The sequence below is a fragment of the Dunckerocampus dactyliophorus genome, chromosome 2 (assembly GCF_027744805.1).
Source record: "Dunckerocampus dactyliophorus isolate RoL2022-P2 chromosome 2, RoL_Ddac_1.1, whole genome shotgun sequence".
Taxonomy (NCBI): domain Eukaryota; kingdom Metazoa; phylum Chordata; class Actinopteri; order Syngnathiformes; family Syngnathidae; genus Dunckerocampus; species Dunckerocampus dactyliophorus.
The window spans coordinates 18,974,692-18,999,023 of NC_072820.1; the positions used below are offsets into that span (position 1 = coordinate 18,974,692).

A 24,332-nucleotide genomic window follows, 5' to 3' on the forward strand; every position below is an offset into this window, starting at 1 on the left:
CCAGCCCCACCTAATCCACACACACACTGCGCTGTCTTGTCACCTGTTGACCTTTGACAGATATGGTCATGTCGGCATGGTAACAGCTGACGTGTGTGTCTAAAAATAGACTCAAGTGTGGCACTGCTTTTTTCTTTTCTTGCTGCCTCCTTCACTTTTTGTCCTCTGGGACGCCCTGTCCACCACGTCCTCATGTCCACCGTGTCCTCCCAGTGTCATGGAGAGTCTGGAGAAGCAGCTCGTCTGTCCCATCTGTCTGGAGATGTTCTCTAAACCTGTGGTCATCTTACCATGTCAACACAACCTCTGTCGCAAGTGTGCCAACGACGTCTACCAGGTCAGTGCATGCCTCAGGTAGGTGCATGTACAATGTGTGTGTGTGTGTGTGTGTGTATGTGTGACACACACACGTGACACATGTGGGACAGTGTGGAAAAGCACATAGAGTATTGTCTGCTAATAAAGATAAGTAATCAAAGTGATCAGCTGAACATGACACATTTGCATTTTGCTAGTGTAGTAGTAGTAGTAGTAGTAGTAGCGATTCACATAGCACAGTTCATAGCCCTGTGATTGACAGGTAATCAGGCCAGGGTGACCCCACCTCTCACCTTAAATCAGCAAGAAACAGCTTCACCCCCGCCACTCTGAACGTGAGGAATGTGAAGAATATGTGTAATCTGCTTGGTCCAGCCAGCCCCGCGTTCCACCCAGGCTCAAACAAGGGTGCACAGAATGATAGTCAACAGTGCTAGCCATTGAGCTGAAAGCCCAGACTGTCATCTCAATATTTAGCGCGACTCTTAAGGTATCAGAGAGTGAGTTTTACCCACTCTTGCAGAGCCACATAGGCTGGCATCCGTTACACATGAAAATTATGAACATGAAGTTAAAGTTAACATTGTCTGTGCAGGCATCCAACCCCTATCTGTCAGCCAGAGGTAGCTCCACCGTGGCATCCAGTGGTCGCTTTCGCTGCCCATCCTGCCGTCATGAGGTGTCTCTGGATCGCCATGGAGTGTATGGACTGCAGAGAAACCTTCTGGTGGAGAACATTATTGACATGTACAAACAAGGAACCAGCAGGTACACATACACATTACTAGCCGCCTGTTCGCATGCAATCATTAGTGGCCAACCTAGGAACCTAGGTTCCCAAAGTGGTATACGCGTACCCATAGGGGTATGCAGACTGCCGTAGGGTGTACGTGAATAAAAATTAAAAACTGTTTGACTGCATTGGTGCCCAACTCTGAGATTTACGTAATGCGCTCAAACGCCTCATGTGAACAGTAACAGCCAGTAGTACAGTGCAGAAGAAAGTTGACTGCATGAAGTTGTTCATTGTTCTATGTGCATCAGATGAACAAAGAAGTAAGTTTGATGATGACGTTGTGCATTAAAAGTGTGATTTTTCCAGCTCATTTATGTTGTGTGTTAAATTAGAGCTGGTCTTCTTATGTGGTGCTGTCACTAATTGCGTTTTCAGAGCTGCCTGTCATTTGTTTGTTGACTGGATGCACAGACTGTGTTAGAAAGCACCCAGTTTTGCACACATAACTACATTTATGCTTTCACGAATAATGTGTCTTCGTCCACTTTGTTCTATATCTCCTCCTGCTCCTGCTCCTACTTTCCAAATTTGCATAACAACAAAACATCAAAGCATTTTGTATAACGGGGGACGTGTGTTTCACACTTTTCCCTGGCAGAGCAAATTAGTTGAACACGTAAGGGCATTTTGATCAACAATACAAACAATCTGCCCTAATGGCTGGACAGGACAAAAAAATAAATAAATGGGACTAAGAAGTGTTTAAAAACTTTTTTGAACAAAAGTGCATTATTCTATATATATTTTTCTTGTTAACCTTTTAATGAGGAACCTGTATTGACATCACTGCTTGCGAGTGTTGTAGATGAAATTCTCCACAAGAACCACTGTGGAAAATTAATTAAGCCAATTTCACCTCCCCCTTACGTGTTTGTTAATCTCCAGTTATGAGAAGGAAAGAAGACACACACACCAAATTAGATTTACAAAATGTATTCAAAAAGAAATCAGACAGAATAATTTCGGAGCTACATAGCTCCGGACCCGGTCTCATGCACCGGTTCCCTGGTCCGCCGGCTGAATGAGAGAGAGTCCCGATCGATCGTCTCATCTTCCCTTTTATAACTGTTTTGCTCAGACCATTGGCACCAGTCTCTCCAAAGTTAACCAGATTCCTTGACGAAGTAGGGTGACGCCAACAGGTGATAGTGCCGAGTTGTTTTGACTACATACTGGACCATATCTGGCTGCTGGCCCTGGCTGGTGCAAGTTGTTTATACATTGATATCTTTTATGCTCCCTCTTTCCCTTTCACCTACTTAAACCAATGTCCATCTGTTCAGCTGACAGTTTAACAAAGCATCATTTCTGTAAGATACTTGTGATCACTCATTCAGTTATTGGATTAATTGATCAAACAGTTATATCTATACTGTACTTATTGTAAGGCAGTCATCCATAATTCAACACCAATGAAACCAGTTATTATAAAATCTACTTGTAATAATTATTTACCCACTCAGTAGACTACACTAGCAATCTAGTATTAACATTATGGACTGTTATTTCTCATGCTGTCATTCTCTCACACTGGCATTCTCATGTTGTCATCCCCATTTAACGTTCTCACTCATGAGCTCATTCTAATGTTCTCATACATGTTGTCATTGATTGTAAGGGGTTTTCTCATTACTTGGTTGTGTTTTCATGCTATATGTGTCAGCAAAGCAATGCTTCCAGGGACAGAGAGGGTGGAACATCCCACGTGTGAGCAGCATGAAAATGAAAAGATCAACATCTACTGTGTAAGCTGTGCCACCCCCACGTGTTCCCTGTGCAAGGTGTTTGGAGCGCATAAAGACTGCGACGTGGCACCGCTCAACGTTGTCTTCGGCAAGCAGAAGGTTGGCTTCAACCCCGGAAAGTATCATGCGAGTGGTGACGCAGCAACAGTGGTGACATCATGTCTTCTTTGACAGGCCGAGCTGAGCGAGTGCATCGCACTGCTGGTGGGTGCCAACGAGAGGGTTCAGGCTGTTACCGCTCAGCTTGAGGAAACTTGCAGAGTCGTGGACGTGAGTTAATCTTCATCAGAAACTTTTTTTTTCATCTTATACTTACATCATATACCACACCTAAAACAATAACAATTTTAACGCTCCTGGATTGAAGGCTCACTTTGACCACACCCACCAGTGATGTCACAGTACAGGTCACACCCTTAGAGGTTTGCATTTCGGATCCTCAGAGGAAGCGTGCTTTCCTGACTTCATCGTCGTTATTGTCAGTGAAGATACTACATCCAAGGAGTGTGACCGATCATGCCAATGAACAGGAAGTTTTTGTCATGTTTCCAGGACAACGGTCGCAGACAAAAGTCCAAGGTTTGCGAATCATTTGACCACCTCTTTGCCGTTCTGGAGGAGCGAAAAAGTCAGATGAGCGTGCGGATCAGCGCCGAGCAGGACGAGAAGATGGACTACATTAGAGGCCTGAAGAGGAAATACAGTGAACATCTGGACAACGCTGCAAAGCTCCTGGAGAATGCAATCCAGACCATGGACACGTCTGAGATGGCTGTCTTTTTACAGGTGAGCCTGATCAGTGTTTGTCATCATCATCAACATTTACTTTTTGGCCCGGGTGATACCACACTTACACTATCGTGTTAAATAGGGGTGTCACAAGATCTTGCGTGAAAAAGTGACAAGATTTTTTGTTCAGAAAAAAAACTGTCTTGTGGGCACTAGGCCTGGGACTAAATAAATGAATTAATCACACTATAATTGAAGTTGAACTCAATAATTTTGCCAGCCAAAATACATTGCCATGTGCATGCGTGTCTGTTTTCCTCATCTCCTGCCTTTAAAGAGGCAGGAAGAGAATTCACTCTGTGTATTGGTTTCAGCAACTTGGTGCATTTGTTTCATAGAACAACGGCATGAACGGAGTGAGCCTTGTTGTCGGTCATACAATCTCTTTGTCTCAGTAGGTGAAGGCAGGGCAGGTAGCATACACACCAAGTGCAGGAGAGTGTAACATAGTAGAAGTTAAATGAGTACATTGCAATATATTGTCATATATTTTTTACATTTTTTCATTGTACTTTTCTTAAAAGTTAAAGTCAATAAAGTTAAGTCAATAGAATATATAATATAAAGTCAGTAATGTTAAGTCAATAATAAGTCAGCAATGTTAAGTCAATAGTCAGTAGTGTTAATCAATAATGTTAAGTCAATGTCAAATCAATAATGTTAAGTCAATAATAAGTCAGCAATGTTAAGTCAATAATGTTAAGCCAATAGTCAGTAGTGTTAATCAATAATGTTAAGCCAATGTCAAATCAGTAATGTCAACAATGTGAAGTCAATAATGTTAAGTCAATAATAAGTCCATCCATCCATCCATCTTCTACCGCTTATCCGAAGTTTGGTCGTGGGGGCAGCAAGCAGGGAAGCTCAGACTTCCCTCTCCCCAGCTACTTTGTCGAGTTCCTCCGGGTGGATCCCAAGCCGTTCACAGGCCAGTTGAGACACATCTCCTCAACGTGTCCTGGGTCTTCCCCGAGGGCTCCTACCGGTTGGACGTGCCCTGAATACCTCCTCAGGGAGGCGTCCGGGAGTTATCCTGACGAGATGCCCGAGCCACCTCATCTGGCTCCCCTCAATGCGGAGCAGCAGCAGTTCTACTCCGAGTTTCTCCCAAACGACAGTGCTTCTCACCTTCTCTCTAAGGGAGAGCCCAGTCACCCTGCAGGAAAACTCATTTTGGCTGATTTTACCCACGATCTTGTGGGTAAAACCTTTTGGTCACTACCCGAAGCTCATGACCATTGGTGAGGGTAAGAACGTATATTGGTAAATTGAGAGCAATCCACCTGTCGATCTCACGTTTCATCCTTCCCTCACTTGTGAACAAGTCTCAGAGGTACTTAAACTCCTCTACTTGGGGCAGGATCTCATCCCCAACCCGGAGATGACATTCCACCCTTTTCCGGGCAAGAAACATAAACTCTGACTTGGAGGTGCTGATTCTCATCACAGTCGTTTCGCACTCGGCTGAAAACTGATCCAGTGAGAGTTGAAGGTCACGGCTCGATGAAGCCAGCAGGACCACATCATCTGCAAAAAGCAGAGACCTAATCCTGCAGCCACCAAACCGGAACCACTCAACGTCCTGGCTGAACCTAGAAATTCTGTCCATAAAAGTAATGAACAGAATCGGTGACAAAGGGCAGCCCTGGCGGAGTGTTTAATCCTCACTGGAAATGAGTCCAACTTTTTGCCGGCAATGTGGACCAAGCTCTGACACCGGTTGTACAGGGAGCGAACCACTTGAGCTAGGTGGTCTGATACACCATACTCCTGGAGTACTCCCTGCAGAATTCCAGGAGGAGCACGGTCGAATGCCTTCTCCAAGTCTACAAAACACATGTGGACTGGTTGGGCACACTCCCATGCACCCTCAAGGGCCCTGCCGAGACTATAGAGCTGGTCCACAGTTCCATGACCAGGAGGAAAACCACACTGATCCTCCTGAATCCGAGATTCAGCTATCCAGCAGATCCTCCTCTCCAGAACCCTTGAATAGACCTTAACAGGAAGGCTGAGGAGTGTGATCACATGATGGAACACATCCTCCGGTTCCCAGTCTTAAAAAGGGGGACCACCACCCCGGTCTGCCATTCCAAAGGCACCGCCGCTGATGTCCACATGATGCTGCAGAGTCGTGTCAGCCAAGACACCCCCACAGCATCCAGGGCCTTAAGTACTCTCCAGTACTCCCTCAAAGGCTCCAAAAAGGGTGAGTATTCTGAACTGCTGTTTGGCGCATATGCGCAAACAACAGTCAGGACCCGTCCCCCCAGTCGAAGGTGGAAGGAGACTACCCTCTCGTTCACGGGATTAAACTCCAACGTACAGACCATGAACTGGGGTGCAACAAGAATTGCCACCCCTGCCCCTTGCCTCTCTCTGCTGGCAACACCAGAGTGGAATACAGTCCAGCCCCTCTCGAGAGGACTGATTCCAGAGCCCTTGCTGTGCATCAAGGTGAGTCCAACTACATCTAGCCGTAACTTCAATCAATCATGCTAAATTAATAAGTCAATAATTTTTAGCAAATACCGTAATTTCCGGTGTATAAGATGCACCGGTGCTTAAGCCGCACCCACAAAATTTAGAGAGAAAAACAGATTTGTAAATATACAAGCCGCATCGGACTATAAGCCACACATGTCCACGTCATAAAATGGCATATTGTGGCGCGCATGAGTCTGTGAGGATCAGGCAGCTTTTTATTTGACAGGAGCCAATCATGAGCTATGAAAACTCACAACGAGCTTGTCGACCCATTGGAAATCACAGGAGGTCATTACTCAATATAACAGTCTGACTCACTGTCATCTTAGATAGAAGGCTAAAATCATCACACAGCAAAGGTAGCTAAGGTAGCAAAGGTAGCTAAGAAATATACAAGTACCAATACGAGTTTAAAATAAAAAAAAACAACTATTTTAATGTATTCTCATAATGCATTTCGCCCCAGCAAAGCATTTCATTGGTTATGGCTGCCGAGGCGCTGCAATGCTGCCTCTGTCTACAAGAGGGAGCCAGAGGAGCCTATAACCCAGAGGGAGGCTGACACCATTGTAGCACTCCGGCAGCCATAACCAATGAAATGCTTTGAATGACAAAAAAGGATTTTTTTTACATGAAGTTGTATGACATACGCATCAGCAGTGACTTACCGAGTCCATTTCTGGTCGGATTTCCGTGACGAGGAACGTAGTTCTGCTTAGTTGCTGGTGCTATTTAAATTAACAGTTTGACTTCTCAAAACAATATGTGTTCAAACGAGTAATACATTTTCATCATAAAAATTCCTCGTCTTAAAAAATCAGGCCTCACAAATTGCTCTGTGTTGTTTGTCTCCCGCTGTATCCCTGCGCACTGTCACCTTTCCATTCTTGTGTATGTGATGAAGACGCTTGCATCTTTTTTGCGCATCTTGGAACACACACTCCGTAGAAGTTGCGAGCATCACATACACAAGAATGGAGAGGTGACAGTGCGCATACAACACAGAGCGATTTGTGAGGTCTGATTTTTTTCAAGGAGGCATGTTTCTGATGCAAATACTCTTTTGAATGCGTATTGTTTTGAGAAGCCAGACTCTTTACTTAAGTGGCCCCAGCAACTAAGTGGAACTACATTCCTCTACCACAAATGGACTCACAGGAACAAGTGGGGGAGTATGTCACCGTGGATGTACTACACTGCTGATGGGGATGGCATACAGCTTCATTTAAAAAAATCCGAACTATCCCTTTAAGTTGCTGTGTGATGAGTTTAGCGTTCTTTGTAAGATAACACCGTGAATCAGATTATCAAATTTAGTAATGACCTCCTGCGATTTCCAGTGGGTTGACAAGCTTGTCGTGATTTCACTGCTCATGGTTGGCTCCTGCCAAAGAAAAAGCGAATGTTTTCTCACTGACTCATGAGTGGCACAGTATTTAAATGACTAGTCGTAGTTCTGAAGATGAGATGTCACAATATTAGAACATAGCCATAAAAAGTTTAAGAAAAGTTTAAGAAAAGAGTAGCAGATTATACACCGGAAATTACGGTAAAAAGTCTATAATAAATCAATCATGTTATCACGCTAAGTCGCTGTTGTTCCTGCAGGCTGCCAAGCCGCTGCTGCACAAGTAAGTAGGTGCACTTTAGTAGGTGGTGTGAAATGGGTTCCTGAGTGGTCTCATTGGGCATACAGGATCATGGTGGCAACTGACACTTCCCACCTAGACAAAGTCCAGCCCGGATACGAGAAGATGGACCACTTGACAGCTAACTTTGAACGCGAAAGGAGGGCGCTGATGAGCGTGGACTTCCTCAAACGTAAGAAAGGCAAACATCTTTCCTGCTGGTGTGTGCTTCTGATTGACTCAAGTGGTAACACCTTGTCTCATAGCAGAGGAGGATGATGACGACGATGAAGAGGATATAGCGGTGGTAGTCAGAGGGTCAAAAGTGGGCAGAGAACCAGGACTGTCTGCCAATCATCAGCCTGCTCTTTCACAGTCACATGTTGTTACACCCTTAGAGGACCTGGCCCCTACAACCATACAGGCCAAAGTTCCCTCTCCAGACAGCCAGGCCCCACCCCCTTTTACCCTACCCAGTGCTCACCCCGCCCCACAGGTATGACATCACATAATACATGTTCCTCATCTTTCTCATCTTCCTCATATTCTTGTCCAGGCGTCATCTGATCAACAGAACAATGCGCACGACACAGAAGACGGATGCAAACATGTCTTCTCTTTCAGCTGGCTCAACCACAAGTGACTTTCTCTTCTTTTTCCTCCTTGCTGTTTTTTTTTTAAGTAGACAAAAATGACACTTTTGTTTCTTGTTTCATGTCAATACATTTATTTTGTACTCATGTGTTTTCACGCACACTGCAACAACACACACTATGTTGGAATCACACAATTGTACAGAACAAACTTCCTTTATGAATCATTCCAAGGTTTTATTTTGAAGAGGATGCAATTCAGTAATCACGGCCCTCCAAATTTGTGGATTTTTGGTCAAATTTGTATTTATTTATTCTCAGCAAATAGGCCTTTTTCCACAGAAAACATACATCAGTCACCCTAAGTAGAGAATAATTAATATGTGATAGTACAGCATAAAATGTACATACCTGTATACTGTATAGCCTACATAGCAGGCACATACAGTGGTGTGAAAAAGTGTTTGCCCCCTTCCTGATTTATTTTTTTGCATGTTTGTCATACTTAAATGTTTCAGATCATCAAACAAATAAATTGGCACGAGTGGCCAAGGCCAGTAATACTTAAAACTGGCCTTGGCCACTCGTGACAATTTGATGCAGAGGCATCAAGATGCAGAGGCGAGACAATCCATGTTACAAAAGTTTATTACATAAAGTGTCCACAAATGGAGTCAAAACAGTATACAAAAATCACTAAAAAGGTAAAAGTACAACACAAGCACACTGGGCCTAGCCAAAAATACAAAAAAAGAACACAAAGCCCTGCTGGGCATGGAGATAGCAGGGAAAAATATTAGAAGAACCAAAAGCGCTTCTGAAAACCAAGCAGGAGTAAGCATAAGCCAAAGTGCAAAGTAAACCGCTGCTGGAGGTAGCCAAGCCGGGAATAAAAAATACTCACAATAAAGGCAGGTATGACCAGAAAGCTAACAAATTAGGCAGAATACACAAGACAGGACGCAGGCACAGATCAGGAAACAATCTGGCAATGAGTATGCCAAACAGCACAGCTTAAATGGCCCAGGTGAGTAATTGCCGGCAGATGTGTACTGGTAGCTCCTCCCATGCCTGTCAGCAGTGTGCTGCAACAGATAGCCAGGGAGCACAATGACACAAATTTAAATATTAATGAATGACAACACAAGGTCGCATGGTGGATGAGTGGTTAGCAAGGCCACACAGTCAGGAAATCGGGAAGACCTGGGTTTGAATCTCCGCTTGGGCATCTCTATGTGGAGTTTGCATGTTCTCCCCGTGCGTGTGTGGGTTTTCTCCAAGTACTCTGGTTTTCTCCCACATCCAAAAACATACATGTTAGGTTAATTGGCGACTCTAAATTGTCCATAGGTATGAACGTGAGTGTGAATGGTTGTCTATATGTGCCCTGTGATTGGCTAGCGACCAGTCCAGGGTGTACCCCGCCTCTCGCCCGAAGTCAGCTGGGATAGGCTCCAGCATACCCCGCGGCCCTAATGAGGATAAGCAGCATAGAAAATGGATGGATGAACACAACTGAACACAAATTGCAGCGTTTAAGTGAAACTTTTTATTATGAAGGGATAAAAAAAAAAATCAAAATGGCGTCATGTAGCAACTTCTACGACAGCCAATAGCTACAGTTCTTACTGAGAAGTTTGCAGCCAAGGACTCTAGAGTTAAAATGGGACAACCGATGCAACACCACTTTCGTATTATGCCCTAACCATACTTCATATATGTAATATGTTGGGAGGTTATTTTATAAGTAACCCTTCTTAAAATACTTTGATAGCATGGGGATGTTTCAATCGTCTTACGACATCCACCAAGACTGACCTACGTAAAAACCTACGCAATGCACGTAGCGCAGACATAAACATCATATCCGGTTACGTGTAACACACATAAATAAATAGAATAAAACACATAAAATGCAGTTATATTTAAATGTAAACAACCATAAGTAGAGGGCATACAGTAGATTAACCTACAGGAGTCAGCTTTTTCAGTTTTTTTTTCTAAATGGGGAAATACCATCCATCCAAACATATCTTATTAGCAAATGCTTTTGTGAAATAATTTATGGAACAAAGAAAAGACGGCTTATTAATTGTCCACACGCTTGCTGCCGTAAAATAGATCGACGGATGGATTTTTTTTACATTTTTATTAGAATTGAACAAACACATCAAACAAACAAAAAGTATATACATACAATTTGGCACCAACTTCAGGCCCAAGGTAAAACAAAAACACATTCACACAATTGTATGATAAACACTAGAGGTCTTCGAATATTTTCAAATTTTCAAAAGCATTCAAGAGTGACATTGCTTTTGTACCTTTCATACATTTCAAGGCAGTTACATTTTTTGCAAGATGTTTTTTTAACACTGTGAAAAGGGGCTTTACTTTTTTCCATTTTGAGCAATCAATGAAATATTTCGAGTGTAGTTATTTATAACATAGTCCGCTTGCGATTCCTTCAGGCTCACCCCAAATAATATGTTGTCCATCAAAAGCTTAAAGTCAAGAAATAAAATGAAGATCTTGTCCTCAATGAGGTTACTGTATTCCAAGGTGTCTTGTACTAATCTTATGTTATGTATTGATTTTTGTTTACAATTCCCGACTGTGTTCATTAATTATTTGACCTAGTCCCTTTTGTAATCTATTGGTATAGATGTATGTTTAAAGTTTATCATCATTGTTTAGAAGCGAAATTGGGCAGTAATTTTCCAGTATCCTATTATCCTTGCCAGGTTTTGGTATTAGCGTTATAATGCCTTGTTTCATGCTTGTGGGTAGATTTAGATTAGTTACTGTATCAATAACACATGAAAGAGGAATTCCCTAAGCATCTGGCCGTACGTTTTTCTTGACAGTCATAAGACGATAGAAACATCGCCATGCTAACGAAGTGTTTTAACAAGAGTCACTTATAAAATAACCTCCCAACATATTACATATATAAAGTGTGGTTATTGACCATTTATGTTCATACATTTAAAAAATAATAACTACCACCGAACGTAGGAAGTGACGTATGCGTGACCGATTGCGTTCCGGGTACGTACTGCGAAGAAGAGTGCAAGATGGCTGCACATGACCGAGTCGTTCGTCTCCTAACGCTGCTCCAGCATGCGGCGTAAGTAACTTCTAATGTCACGTGACCGTCATTGATACGCGTGTTTATATTGTATATGCATTTATATAGGCATAAAGTGCATTATACACGCGCATCTCAATAAATGAGAGTAAGTTATTTTGATTTCAGTAGGAGTAGGTAGTACTAATAGACTAATTAAAGACACAAAGTTTTTGCAGTTCATTTTTTAACAAAGTTAAACTTTTTGAACATTTTTATGAGATACTTTAAAGTTTATGAGATACTGAATTTGGGTTTTTTATTAGCTGGAAACAACAATAATCATCCAAATTATAAGAAATACATTCTTGAAATATATCACTCTGTGTGTAGTGGATGTGTACATGTGCTGCTCAGTAAATTAGAATATGACCAAAAATTTTAATTTCAGTAATTTAATTCAAAAAGTGAAACTTGTATATTGTATACATTCATTACAGACAGACTGACATATTTCAAATGTTTATTTATTTAAATTTTGATGATTATAACTGAAAACTAATGAAAATCCCAAATTCAGTATCTCAGAAAATTTGAATGTTACTTATCACTAGGGATGTCCGATGTTGGCTTTTTTTTTGCTGATAACCGATATGCCAATATTGTCCAACTCTCAATTTCCGATTCTGATATCAACTGATACCGATATGTGTAACATCACATATCTCCTGTCGTGGAAGGACAGGGCTGGACTTAAAGAGAGCTGCTGGAAATGTGAATTTCTCTTTGAGATTAATAAAGTATCTATCTGCTGTGAAGCTAATGGATACAGCATCAGCAATTAGCTTCTCGATGTGGCTGTAAACAAGATTGTACAACTCGTGTAAGCAAACATCTGAGAAATACTTGAAATCGGGCATGGCAAAGTGTGGGCGAGGAGTCTAGCCCATAAACATATACACTCTTGACCAAAATCTTAAGACCAGTTGAAAAATTGCTAGAATTTGTATTTTGCACATTTGGATCTTAATGAGGTTTTAAGTAGAGCTACAATATGCAAAAGCAAGACGGGGGAGTGAGACAAAAAACACTTTGAAAAAGTAGTTTATTGAAAACAAACTGAAATAGGCTGTTTATCAGCTGATCAAAAGTTTCGGACCATCGCTCAAAAAATAACCAAAAACTCTCCAAACCAGAACAAAAAATGTTGTCAGTAGGACTCGGTAATGAGTAGCTCCACCGTTCATGTTAATCACTTCAAAAATTATTATATTAGTGTGTGTATGAATGTATAAACGAGAGGCATTAACTTAAATAGTAAGTACATTTACAGAGCAGCCTTGACACATCCAATATGACGACGACGTTGATGTATCGCAGCAGTGGACAAACCCACTCGATGCGGCGTCTATCTATGTCTATGGTCTAGCCTGCCATGTCTGCCTGGCGCTATTTCTGCGTTTTTGTTATATTCCCTCTACCCTCCTCACCATTAGCGGTGTTTTGACAATCCATCACGTCCTGCCACCCCGAACACGGTTCAGCAAAGCATGGGCTCAAGTACAGGTGTGTGCTGCGTGTGGACTTTATGTCGAATGGACTCTGCTGCAGCAGCTGCAGGCACACGGGGCTCAAAGTCTGTAAACTCCTAAACTTTGCATAGAAATGCCCACAAATGTTGGTCAGATTGGAAGTTACAGATCTCCACTATCTCCTGGTGTAAAGTATTAACTACACAAGGCAGCAAGTTCAGCAATGTTTTGCAACTTTGGCACTAAAAGTGTCACGATTGGCTCAAGCAGTGTTTTGCGTATTCTGTGAAGCAGACAGAGGAGACAGTCCGTGATAACAAAAAAGGTGTGAAAACAAAAGGCGCTAATGAAAAATGAGCAAACAAGTAGCTTTAGCGAGAGTACTACTGTGCCACTGCTGGAAATAGCCAGGCAGGGGAAAAAGTATACTCACAGTACAGTTAAGGTTGACCAGTGAGTTAAACGCACGATAAGGTAACACATATAAGGCATAGCAATACAGTAAGCAGGCGAGGGGCAGGGAACTATCTGACACCGAGCTGTAGCCGACGACCAGTTTAAGAAGGCCAGGAGCCCTAAGGAGCTGCAGGTGTGCCACGGTGGCTCCGCTTCTGCAGGGAACAGCATGCACTGCAAGAGACGGCAGATAGGCGGCAGCAGAGCGACAACACAGAGCATGACATAAAAAGGGCTATATCAGCTTTCATTGTAGGGAAAAAAAATGTAGATCAGGATCATGTAGTATGCTGGAGCCTATTGTTGCGTATATATAAATGTTTTTACTGTATGTATATATATATATACACTGCTCAAAAAAATTAAAGGAACACTAAACTGGGGGAAAAATGATCTTGAATATCTTTCCTGATAATAAGTGGGTGATGTATTAGTAACAAAATGTGGAGGGTTGAGGGTTGAAGGACCTTCCACGGCCCTGTCCAGCTCTCCTGGAGTAACTACCTGTCTCCTGGAATCTCCTCCATGCGTCCAGGTACCGCTGTGATGCCCTGGTCCAGATCTGGGAGGAGATCCCCCAGGACACCATCCGTAGTCTCATTAGGATCATGCCCCGACGTTGTCAGGCATGCGTACAAGCACGTGGGGGCCACACAAACTACTGAGAATCATTTTGAGTTGCTACAATGACATTTTAGCAAAATGGACCAGTGTGCTACATCATTTTTTCACTTTCATTTTTGGGGTGTCTTTGATTTCCCCCCTCTATAGGGTGATCATTTTCATTTCTATCAAATGATGTGGCATCATTTTGGCACAAAGACAAAATACATCACCCACTTATTATCAGGAAAGATATTCAAGATCATTTTCCCCCCAGTTTAGATCTGATGTGTTTTCGAAGTGTTCCTTTAATTTTTTTGAGCAGTATATATATATATATATAATGTTTTTAAGGTCTATTGTGTGTGTGCGTGTGTACAGGTGCAGGTGCCCTGCTCACTCCCACACATTCCATCAAGGTAAACATGCACACTCTGCTCAATCGATGAGTCAATGACAGCCATTGAAATATCATCAGCACATTGATCACTTCGGTCTTCTGCAGCTGTGACCTGCAGCGCCCGAAAAACAGACTACGCCTTCGAGGTAGCTGATGCCATTTGAGCTTGATGATGAACAAAGTAGTTGTTACGGTGACTGGATGTGTCTGTGTTTCAGATGGCCAGTTCCAACATCCGCTATGGAGATGGAGTCAGCAGCGAAATCGGCATGGTAACCACAACATCTCCATCAGCAACGTCTCCACAAAGTTTGCATCACCGCGGTTCTCGTGCAGGATTTGCAGAACCTCAGAGCTCGGAACGTGTGTGTAATGACCGACAAGAATCTGTCCTGCCTCCCGCCAGTCAAGGTGGTCCTTGAGTCTCTCGCCAAGAACGGCGTTGAGTACAAAATCTATGACAGCGTGCGTGTGGAGCCGACTGACAGCAGGTGAGGCACATCCACTGCTGCCGCCCTGCTTTCTGATTGGCCACTATCACGAGGTGCATTTGCATTGTAGTTTTAAAGACGCCATCTCCTTTGCCAAAAACGACTCATTTGACGTATTCGTGGCAGTGGGCGGCGGCTCTGTGATTGACACGTGCAAGGCAGCCAATCTGTACTCATGTCACCCTGATGCAGACTTCCTGGACTTTGTCAACGCTCCCATTGGCAAAGGGAAACCCATCACAGGCGCTTTGAAGCCGCTCATTGCAGGTAACAGCAATGTCATGGTGACCAGTGGGACATTGTCAACCTTTGATCTCTTTTGCCCCTCAGTTCCTACGACCGCCGGCACCGGCAGCGAGACCACAGGCGTGGCAATCTTTGACTACGAGCCTCTGAGGGCTAAAACTGGTAAAGTGCACATGTAGCCACCTGCGACCAGCACGTCTCTGATTGGCTGATTGTGCTCAGGTATCGCTAGCAGAGCCATCAGACCCACTCTGGGGGTGGTGGATCCCAAACACACACTGAGCATGCCTAGCAGAGTTGCAGCCAACAGCGGCTTCGATGTGCTCTGGTCAGTGGTCGCTCGTAAACAATGGTCTCGTATTTGTGCCGACAATTTTGACACGATTACCGTGTGCTTGTCACAGCCATGCCCTGGAGTCGTACACCGCTCTGCCGTACCACCAACGTGCCCCCTGCCCTACCAACCCCATCAACCGGCCTGCCTACCAGGGCAGCAACCCCATCAGTGACGTGTGGTCGCGCCATGCCCTCCACGTGGTCGCCAAGTACATGAAACGGTAAAACGTCTTCATTCTTGTGTGTGGAGTTCCTCTTTGTGGGTATGATCTTTAATGTGCGTGTGGCGGCAGTGCGGTGCAGGATCCCGAGGACCTGGAAGCTCGCTCCAGCATGCACCTAGCCAGCGTGTTTGCTGGTATCGGATTCGGAAACGCCGGCGTCCATCTGTGGTGAGGAATTCTTGTGGGTTTGGGGATGAGCTGACATCTGAAACGAAACCCACCATTTGTTCTGCAGTCACGGGATGTCTTATCCCATCGCTGGGAATGTGAAGACTCACAAAGCCGAGGGATACAATGTGGACCACCCCCTTGTGGTGAGTCAGGCGCCGCCATGACCTCCTGTGATGTCCTCAAAGGAATGAATTCGATCACAAAGCAGCTATCACTAATGAAAACTTGTCTGTTTGCACGTGCATGCACGTCCTCAGCCTCACGGCCTTTCTGTGGTTCTGACGGCGCCGGCTGTCTTCACCTTCACAGCTCCAATGTGTCCTGAACGTCACCTGGAAGCTGCACACATTCTTGGTACTGATCAATCACGACCACCTCAACGTTGCAGGACTGTGTTGCATTCAAGTGCAGACATTCAGGAAATTATGTGTTGTGTTCAGGTGCAGACATCAGACATGTGAAGAGGGCAGACGCTGGTGCCGTGCTGGCCGACGTACTGCGCCAAATCCTGTTTGAGCTGCAGGTGGAGGATGGCCTGGCCGCTGTGGGCTACAACAAAGACGACATCCCGGCGCTGGTCCAAGGAACCATCCCCCAGGTTCTTATCAGCTCCTTGGTTAGCTTTGGGTTCCCATCAGAAGGTTCAACTTGATGTGCAGTCGTTATGATTGCTCTTTCAGGAGCGAGTGACCAAACTTTCTCCTCGAGCGCACAGCGAGGACGACTTGACCCGTCTCTTTGAGGCCTCCATGAAGCTGTACTGACATACTACTCCTGTAGTAGCCCTACTGGCTGCTAAAGAGAAGCATCTTGACACCTTAAATTACTCATGAGACAAAAAGACAAAATGTGAATCAGTACTAACAGTTAATGCTGTTACTACATGAATGAGCTAACAACAACAAATACAAATGTTCTTTAATTCGAAAATAATCATACATAACAAACAGCAGCAAATGTTTAAGTGCACTTTGAGACAAACACCAAGAAAGAAGTTTAAAATTAATAATCAAAGATGGCCCTCATTTTACAACATAGTTCATGTTAATAAATGATATGCTGATTTTTTATTACAGAATTATAATTTTCTTTCAGATTGTCATTAAAAGATGTTTCTGTGGAGTAAATTAAAATATTCACCTTCAAGTTAAAAGTATGCAAGTTAAAATGATCACTTCCAATCAATAAATGACCACTTCCAATCAATAAATGTCTAACAGTTTAAAGTGAAGACAAGAAATCAATAAAAGTCCTTTTGAGTTTCCAATAAACATTCTGTTCAATGTAAAAATTCAAGTCTTTACTTGGTAAAACTGAGCTCCAGCTGTCAAATTCAAGAAATAAAAGCAGGAAAACTTCACGATGACTCGCTGGCTCCTCCCACTGTGTTCCTCTGCCAAAAAATTAGCAAAATGATAATTAGTGTCCAGGCTGAATTATGCTTCAGCATCGCTCCGCAGGTGTAAATGACCAAAAAATTATAACCTTGCATCAAAGGTGATGGAAACTGTAGAGCTGTGATTGGTCGGCTTTTTAAAATGTTACATTATTTACAGTACATAATTTTTCCCTCCCTCAAAAGCGCTAAAAGGTTATGGCTATCCTCAGAGGGCCACTTGTAACTGTCAATATATACTGCTCAAAAAAATTAGAGGAACACTTCAAAAACACATCACATCTAAACTGGGGGAAAAATTATCTTGAATATCTTTCCTGACAATAATTGGGTGATGTATTAGTAACAAAATGATGCCACATAATTTGATAGAAATGAAAATGATCACCCTATAGAGGGGGGAAATCAAGGACACCCCAAAAATGAAAGTGAAAAAATGATGCAGCAGACTAGTCCATTTTGTCAAAATGTCATTGTAGCAACTCAAAATGATTCTCAGTAGTTTGTGTCGCCCCCACGTGCTTGTACGCATGCCTGACAACGTCGGGGCATGCTCCTAATGAGACTACGGATGGTGTCCTGGGGGATCTCCTTCCAGATCTGGACCAGGGCATCAGTGAGCTCCTGGACAGTCTGAGGAGCAACCTGGCGGCGCCGGATGGACCTGAACATAATGTCCCAGAGGAGTTCTATTGGGTTTAGGTCGGGTGAACGTGGGGGCCAGTCAATGGTATCAATTCCTTCATCCTCCAGGAACTGCCTGCATACACTAGCCACATGAAGTCTGGCATTGTCGTGGACCAGGAGGAACCCAGGTCCCACTGCACCAGCGTAGGTTTTGACAATGGGTTCAAGGATTTCATCCCAATACCTAATAGCAGTCAGGGTGCCATTATCTAACCTGTAGAGGTCTGTGCGTCCTTCCAGGGATATGCCTCCCCAGACCATCACTGACCCACCACCAAACCAGTCATGCTGAATGATGTTGCAGGCAGCATAACGTTCTCCACGGCATCTCCAGACCCTTTCACGTCTGTCGCATGTGCTCAGGTTCAACTTGCTCTCATCAGGGAAGAGCACAGGGCACCAGTGGTGTAGTTGCCAATTCTGATGGTCTATGGCAAATGCCAATCGAGCTCTACGGTGCTGGGCAGTGACCACAGGGCACACTACAGGACGTCGGGCCGTCAGGCCACCCTCATGGAGCCTGTTTCTGATTGTTTGGTCAGAAACATTCACACCAGTGGCCTGCTGGAGGTCATTTTGTAGGGCTCTGGCAGTGCTCATCCTGTTCCTCCTTGCAAAAAGGAGTAGATACCGATCCTGCTGAAGGTTGAAGAACCTTCTACGGCCCTGTCCAGCTCTCCTGGAGTAACTACCCGTCTCCTGGAATCTCCTCCATGCGTCCCGGTACCGCAGTGATGCCCTGGTCCAGATCTGGGAGGAGATCCCCAGGAAAACCATCCGTAGTCTCATTAGGAGCGTGCCCCGACATTGTCAGGCATGCTTACAAGCACGTGGGGGCCACACAAACTACTGAGAATCATTTTGAGTTGCTACAATGACATTTTAGCCAAATGGACCAGTGTGCTGCATCATTTTTTCACTTTCATTTTTGGGGTGTCTTTGATTTTCCCCCCTCTATAGGGTGATCATTTTCATTTCTATCAAATTATGTGACATCATTTTGTTACTAATACATTACCCACTTATTATCAGGAAAGATATTCAAGATCATTTTTCCCCCAGTTTAGATCTGATGTGTTTTCTAAGTGTTCCTCTAATTTTTTCGAGCAGTGTATATTAATAGCAATATGAAAACCTTATATTACACAATTGCCCATGCACCCGGCTCGGACTTATCAACAAAAAGATAAATAGTTTAAATAATGCAGTTGCTGAATAGGTTGCCAGAGCCTGCAGACCCATCAACATAGTTGAAGACGAGGGGCTTCATGACCTCATTCAGACAGCCACAGGTGGCCCATTATATAGAACTCCTTCAAGGGGAACTGTCATCACAAGAATTCACGAACTGTACGAAAAGGCAACAAAGTTGGACCAGCTGGCCAAAGCTACGTTTGCTGCATTCACAGGCCACTGAACAGCAGTAAGCAACCCTAACTACCTCGAGATAACAGCAGGTAACAGCGGTTGCACTCAGTTGCACTAGGTGTAGTGAAATCAGACGAAAGACATTTACCCGAAGCATGTGCTCCTCAGTTTATTGATGTTGCTAAGGAATGGGGATAATAGACAAGGTTACCACTATAGGGACAGATAGTGCTCCAAATATGGTGGCAGCAACCAGTAATGTCCCAAACGGGCACTTAACTTGTGTGCATTGCTCAGCAAATAAAGACATTCTATTGTCTTTGTGTATAGCTGTTAAAGTTTCAAAATGCTGTTTTGTTAAATATTTCTTTATTCAAAATTTAATAGCGAGTGTAGCTTGACGACCACAGCTCGATCCCACGTTGTTAGCATCTTTGCTAACATTAGCAAAGATATGCTTCGCCCGAAGATGGTACTTCAGACTTGTGCTTCGATGAAAAAGCAGTTCATCACCGCAGTATGTACACTTTGGTTTTACCCAGACTTCCATTTGGTAGCTTTTTAAACTGAAATTCGCCATGAAGCAGAGCCGAGTCCTTCTCATTCTTCGCTGCTGGCTGCATTTGCCCCACCTTTCAACTCGAGGAATGTAAACATCCGCGCAGGAAGACTACGGGATAACGTTGTGGCCAAGCTTAGTGATAAAATTAAATTGCAATATTTCATTAATGCTTTACGATTGTCACATTACTCACAGGCGTTAACACGTTATTTATTACAGCCCTAGTTTAGAATTTTTTTTTTTAATTGTTCTCTATAGTAGTAGTTACCCTATATGTGTTTACTTACATGTTACATGTTGTGCTGTCATTCTTGTTTTAGCACCGTGATGGTAGGTAGTGTTCTGTCTAGTAACCCCCCTGTTCAATTTCTCTATGTGACAACAGCACTGTAGGTCAAAATTAGTTTTTGGCATTCACCTCAAAAGGGTTGCTTATGTTTTGAAGGTTTTCTTCGGCAGTGTCGAGTGGCTGCAGGCACCACCACACTTCTTGTCCCACCATGGGGAAGCAGCCTGGCTCGCCGTCGTCTAGAACCCAGCCGAGACACCGATGCACTGGCTGCACACTGCTCAGTGGACTGTCCCCGTGCACCTGGACAACACAGCCATGTGTGAATGATCTGCTGTATTGTGTGTGCCACAGCAGGTCAAAGGTCACAAAAGGGAGACGACGCTGACACAGCACTGTTGGTCCCTTTCACCTCCTCCTGATGAACGCTGTCCGTCTTCGGGGCCATCTTGGGAGCTGACGTCAATAACAATCTCATCTCCGTGGTCCTGAACACATCACGAGAGGTCAACTCCTCAGTGGGGGTGGAGCTGACAGGCCCCATCCTCATGTCCTCCACGCCCCCTCGACTGAAGAACTGATGCCATATCCATCCATCAATCCATCAATCTGTCAATCACTGCAGAGCTGTGTGCGACTGGTGTTTACCTCTGAGCGTGACAGCATGGCGCCTCTGTCCTTGTGTTCGCCGCTGTGGGCGGGGCTGCGGTCAGTCAACATGGTGAACACCTCGCTGCTCATCAGCTGATCCTTGACAAGACAACACTGCGTCACTTGAACACATAATGTGTGTGTTGGACAGCAGGGGTGAAGGGTGTGGGCGCCACTGTGATATTTTATACATTTTTATTCATTAAAAACACTGTAGAAGATATGCTAACGTATTAAATGAATCTTAAAAAAACATCTCAGCTTTGTGGTATAAGTGACACTCTTTACATTGTTAATAATAATAAATGACCATGGATTAGATTTTTATAGCGCTTTTCAAGGCACCCAACGCGCTTTACAATGAAGTGAACCGATTATTCATTGGATGTGTAATGTGCATCTGTAGTCACAGCTGCCCTGGGGTAGGCTGATGGAAACGTGGCTGCCAATTCATGCATACGGCCTCTTGGACCACCACCAAACATTCATTCACATTCCTACACCAGTGTGGGCACTGGACGCATCTTCTTCGGTGAAGCATCTTGCCCAGGGACACAACGACGGTGACTACAATGAGGGAGTGAGGATTGAATCACCAGCCTTCCGATTATTCTTTACTATTATTTGTATTATTATTATTATTATTAGTTACCATTATTAGTATTATTGTTTTGGCAAATCACGCTTTTGAAGGCTTGAACAAACTGGAAAATTTGGCAAATCTTGTGAGCATATGTATCCTGGTAAAAATTGTTCACACTTATCACAACAGTCTGCACCAAAACCATCAAAGGTTACATACTTTGTAAGACAAACGTAGTTGGCCATTTTGGTTTGCAGGTGCCATTTTTGGGGAGACTGTAAAGTTGTCATTTGGGCTGTGTTTAATTTTGTCTGTTGAATGTGTCAGCAGCCAATAAAAACCTAGCTGCAGGCCACGGATGGCGCCTGGGCGGCACTTTGGGCACCACTGTTGCTACATGTCCAGTTAGGTTATTGATGCTTAGCATTAACAAGTAATGTGTGAGTCAATTTAGCAATTCATTCACTTTGTACAGACAGCCTCCATTTCATAATTTGAAAGAAATAAAATCAAAAGAAAGTGTGTGTCCATCAGCACAGCATGTTGTTAAGACAAAAGCAATGGATCACAGGTCTTGATGGGCATCACACACAACTTGTGTGACGCTTATGTGGAATGTGGAGCTTTGTTTACCTCTGAGCGTGACAGCATGGCAGCTCTCTCCTTGTGCTCGCTGCTGTGGGTGGGGCTCCAGTCAGTCAACATGGTGAGAACCTCACTGCTCATCAGCTGATCCTTCACAACAAACATGATGTTGTACATGTTAAATGTTACATATTAAAATTTACCATGTAACATTTAAGAGTTAAATGTTACATGTTGTTGCATATAACATGTTAAATGTTAGAAATGTTACAGCTTACATGCTAATTGGTACATGTTAAATGTAACATGTTACATGCTAAATGTTATGTCAATTGTTACAGATGTCAGCAGTAACATGTCAAAGAGACTGCAAGCAACTCGCTCAAGATTACATTTCTTTTCAGACAAAAAATATGAGAACACCACCACCGGCAAGCACATGTTACCAATAGTGGTTTAAAAGAACAGATTGTACAAAAAAGTCTGTATTTAATGCAATTAGAAGTTAAAACAGCATAAAACTGCATAAAAGTTCCTGTAAATTTTTGTTCGCCTTGAACAACTGGCTGTCATGGCTGTCACTCACAGCTGTCTGGCATTCATGTACATGTCGGAGCGCGTACACACACACAGAGAGAAGCAGAGAGCATTTGCAGTCATGTTGTTGTTACGATAGGCTATACTGTACATTCAATTATACAGTAGCTAACGTTAGCAGCTAAACTTTGTTAAATCTCTATCATTAGCTGACATCAAACAAAACTAATACACGTGCGTGTGTTACACGGGGTGTACTTTTTGTACTCAAAGCAAGAAGAGGATGTTCTGAAAGCGTTGTCAAAGGAAGACAGTGGGATATAATACTTAGATAAGGCTGATACAGCAATTTGCTGCATAGTCCCTTCAAATGTTAAATGTGGGAAAGCAGAGATGCACACACCTTGGTGGTGGTGGCGGTAGCTGTGCTGGAGGCGGGGCCACTGGAGGAAGAGCTTGAGGAAGAGCTGGAGGTGGTGTCGAGGAGGTTGCTGGAGTCAGTGTGACGCAGACAGAGTCGCCCGCTTTCTTTCTGCATCTTCCTCTTGAGGGTGGAGTTCCAGCGGTTTTTGATGGCGTTGTCGGGCCTGAGAGACACCGGCATGCCAGTTGGGGTGAGAAAGGCGCAGGCGGGGGCGGGGCTGAGCACGTACCTGCCAGGCAGCAGTTTAGAGATGTTGGCCCAGCGATTTCCCAGCAGCCTTTGGGCCTGGCAAATTATGCGGTCCTCCTCAGGGGTCCACCTGCTCTTGTTCACCAGGGGGTTGAGGTGGTTGAGCCAGCGCTCGCGGCACTGCTTCCCGTTCCTGCTGCGCATGTGCTTGGCAATGAGCGACCAGTGCTTCATTCCAAACTTGCGCACCAACTCCACCACCTGCGACACGCCACCGCGTCACTCCGCGTCACGGCCGACTAACAGGCTGCCGACCACGGCGGAACTCACCCTCTCATCCTCCTCCAGGGTCCACGGACCTTTGACCAATTCTGGACTCTTGTCCCGCTGCCAGTCCACATCTGACCTTTCACCCTGTGGGCATACAAACATCTTTAACAAGCTTATCAATACAATTAGTTGTGATACTTCATATTTGATTATCGTTACCTCATGTTTGATCCATGCTGTCTTGTCTACTGTCACTCTCGACAATCGTCCATGCACGTCTTTCACTTGTGCGCAGCTACAACATCGCTTGGTGCTATGACACGACAACACAACGCACGTGACATAGATTGATGACATCACAGGATGTGACACATTTGTGTGTGTATGCGTGTATGTGCGCGTGTGTGGTCTGACCAGGATCTGTGGCTTCTCGCGCTCATCATTTGAGAGGTGAGATTGGTCAGTGGTGCTGAAAGTAAACATAACAATGACATCATGTCACCAAAGATAAAGAATAAACAAACTAAGAAAACAACTCCTCACATTTTTACATCCTCACAGTAGGATGTACTAATCTTTTGTCCTTTAACTAGGACTAGAATGTAGGATCTACTCGTCAGTTTAAATTGTATTTTGTCCTTTAAGAGGACTAGAATGTATCTGAGCCAATGAATCACCATCAACATCCAATGAAAAAGTGCATCTAATTTCTCTTGAAGTGATTAGTGAGCTAATTCAACATTTTCAAATTGTCTGACGTTTGGACAAAGACCTGACTCACCTGTAAAGTCCAACAGGTCTTGGCTAAGCTAGCTGTTAGCACGACGTTGTTAGCACGAACTGATGTCCGTTTAACGGATGCCTTCAACCTCCGCAGGTTGAAAGAGGACCTCCCTGATTGGTCAG

The 24,332-nt window shown here is 43.9% G+C and overlaps 2 protein-coding genes across 9 annotated transcripts; one reads left to right on the plus strand and one right to left on the minus strand.

The window, feature by feature from the left end:
- The first annotated feature begins 168 nt into the window (after nt 1-168).
- adhfe1 (alcohol dehydrogenase iron containing 1) lies at nt 169-17,502 on the plus strand. 6 transcript variants are annotated; one of them, XM_054769185.1, is made up of 22 exons: nt 169-354; nt 914-1,086; nt 2,778-2,958; nt 3,034-3,129; nt 3,412-3,645; nt 7,744-7,766; nt 7,832-7,956; nt 8,030-8,259; nt 8,320-8,402; nt 14,399-14,436; nt 14,523-14,563; nt 14,636-14,689; nt 14,754-14,908; nt 14,979-15,175; nt 15,239-15,316; nt 15,377-15,482; nt 15,559-15,711; nt 15,784-15,882; nt 15,950-16,028; nt 16,143-16,239; nt 16,326-16,483; nt 16,566-17,502. In XM_054769185.1, exons 1-22 carry the CDS (start codon nt 292-294, stop codon nt 16,647-16,649), a joined length of 2,547 nt encoding a protein of 848 aa, XP_054625160.1. In that variant the 5' UTR covers nt 169-291; the 3' UTR covers nt 16,650-17,502. The 6 variants fall into 6 exon arrangements, with proteins under 6 accessions (XP_054625160.1, XP_054625158.1, XP_054625157.1 ...); XM_054769183.1 differs by having other exon boundaries at nt 2,795-2,958; XM_054769182.1 differs by having other exon boundaries at nt 169-337.
- On the minus strand, nt 16,817-24,314 carry LOC129177755 (myb-related protein B-like). Of its 3 annotated transcripts, none has more exons than XM_054769200.1 (11): nt 24,208-24,314; nt 23,841-23,895; nt 23,646-23,739; nt 23,487-23,570; nt 23,197-23,417; nt 22,947-23,130; nt 22,055-22,156; nt 20,836-20,931; nt 20,600-20,764; nt 20,317-20,490; nt 16,817-17,278 (listed from the first exon to the last, which is right to left on the minus strand). In XM_054769200.1, exons 2-11 carry the CDS (start codon nt 23,867-23,869, stop codon nt 17,243-17,245), a joined length of 1,185 nt encoding a protein of 394 aa, XP_054625175.1. In that variant the 5' UTR covers nt 23,870-23,895; nt 24,208-24,314; the 3' UTR covers nt 16,817-17,242. The 3 variants fall into 3 exon arrangements, with proteins under 3 accessions (XP_054625175.1, XP_054625176.1, XP_054625174.1); XM_054769201.1 differs by having other exon boundaries at nt 20,600-20,675; nt 20,836-20,937; XM_054769199.1 differs by having other exon boundaries at nt 16,818-17,278; nt 20,836-20,937.
- Between the last annotated feature and the right edge of the window lie 18 nt (nt 24,315-24,332).

Coding starts and splice junctions, on each gene's coding strand:
- adhfe1 (XM_054769183.1), top strand. CDS start 218: ATGGAGAGTCTGGAGAAGCAGCTCGTCTGTCCCATCTGTCTGGAGATG. Junction 14,690..14,753: donor TCAGCAGCGAAATCGGCATG/GTAACCACAACA, acceptor GTTCTCGTGCAG/GATTTGCAGAACCTCAGAGC. Junction 15,176..15,238: donor TTTGAAGCCGCTCATTGCAG/GTAACAGCAATG, acceptor TTTGCCCCTCAG/TTCCTACGACCGCCGGCACC.
- LOC129177755 (XM_054769199.1), bottom strand. CDS start 23,869: ATGATGAGCGCGAGAAGCCACAGATCCTG. Junction 23,571..23,645: donor CAGCATGGATCAAACATGAG/GTAACGATAATC, acceptor GTATGCCCACAG/GGTGAAAGGTCAGATGTGGA. Junction 20,938..22,054: donor CCATGCTGTCACGCTCAGAG/GTAAACAAAGCT, acceptor TGTCTTGTCAAG/GATCAGCTGATGAGCAGCGA.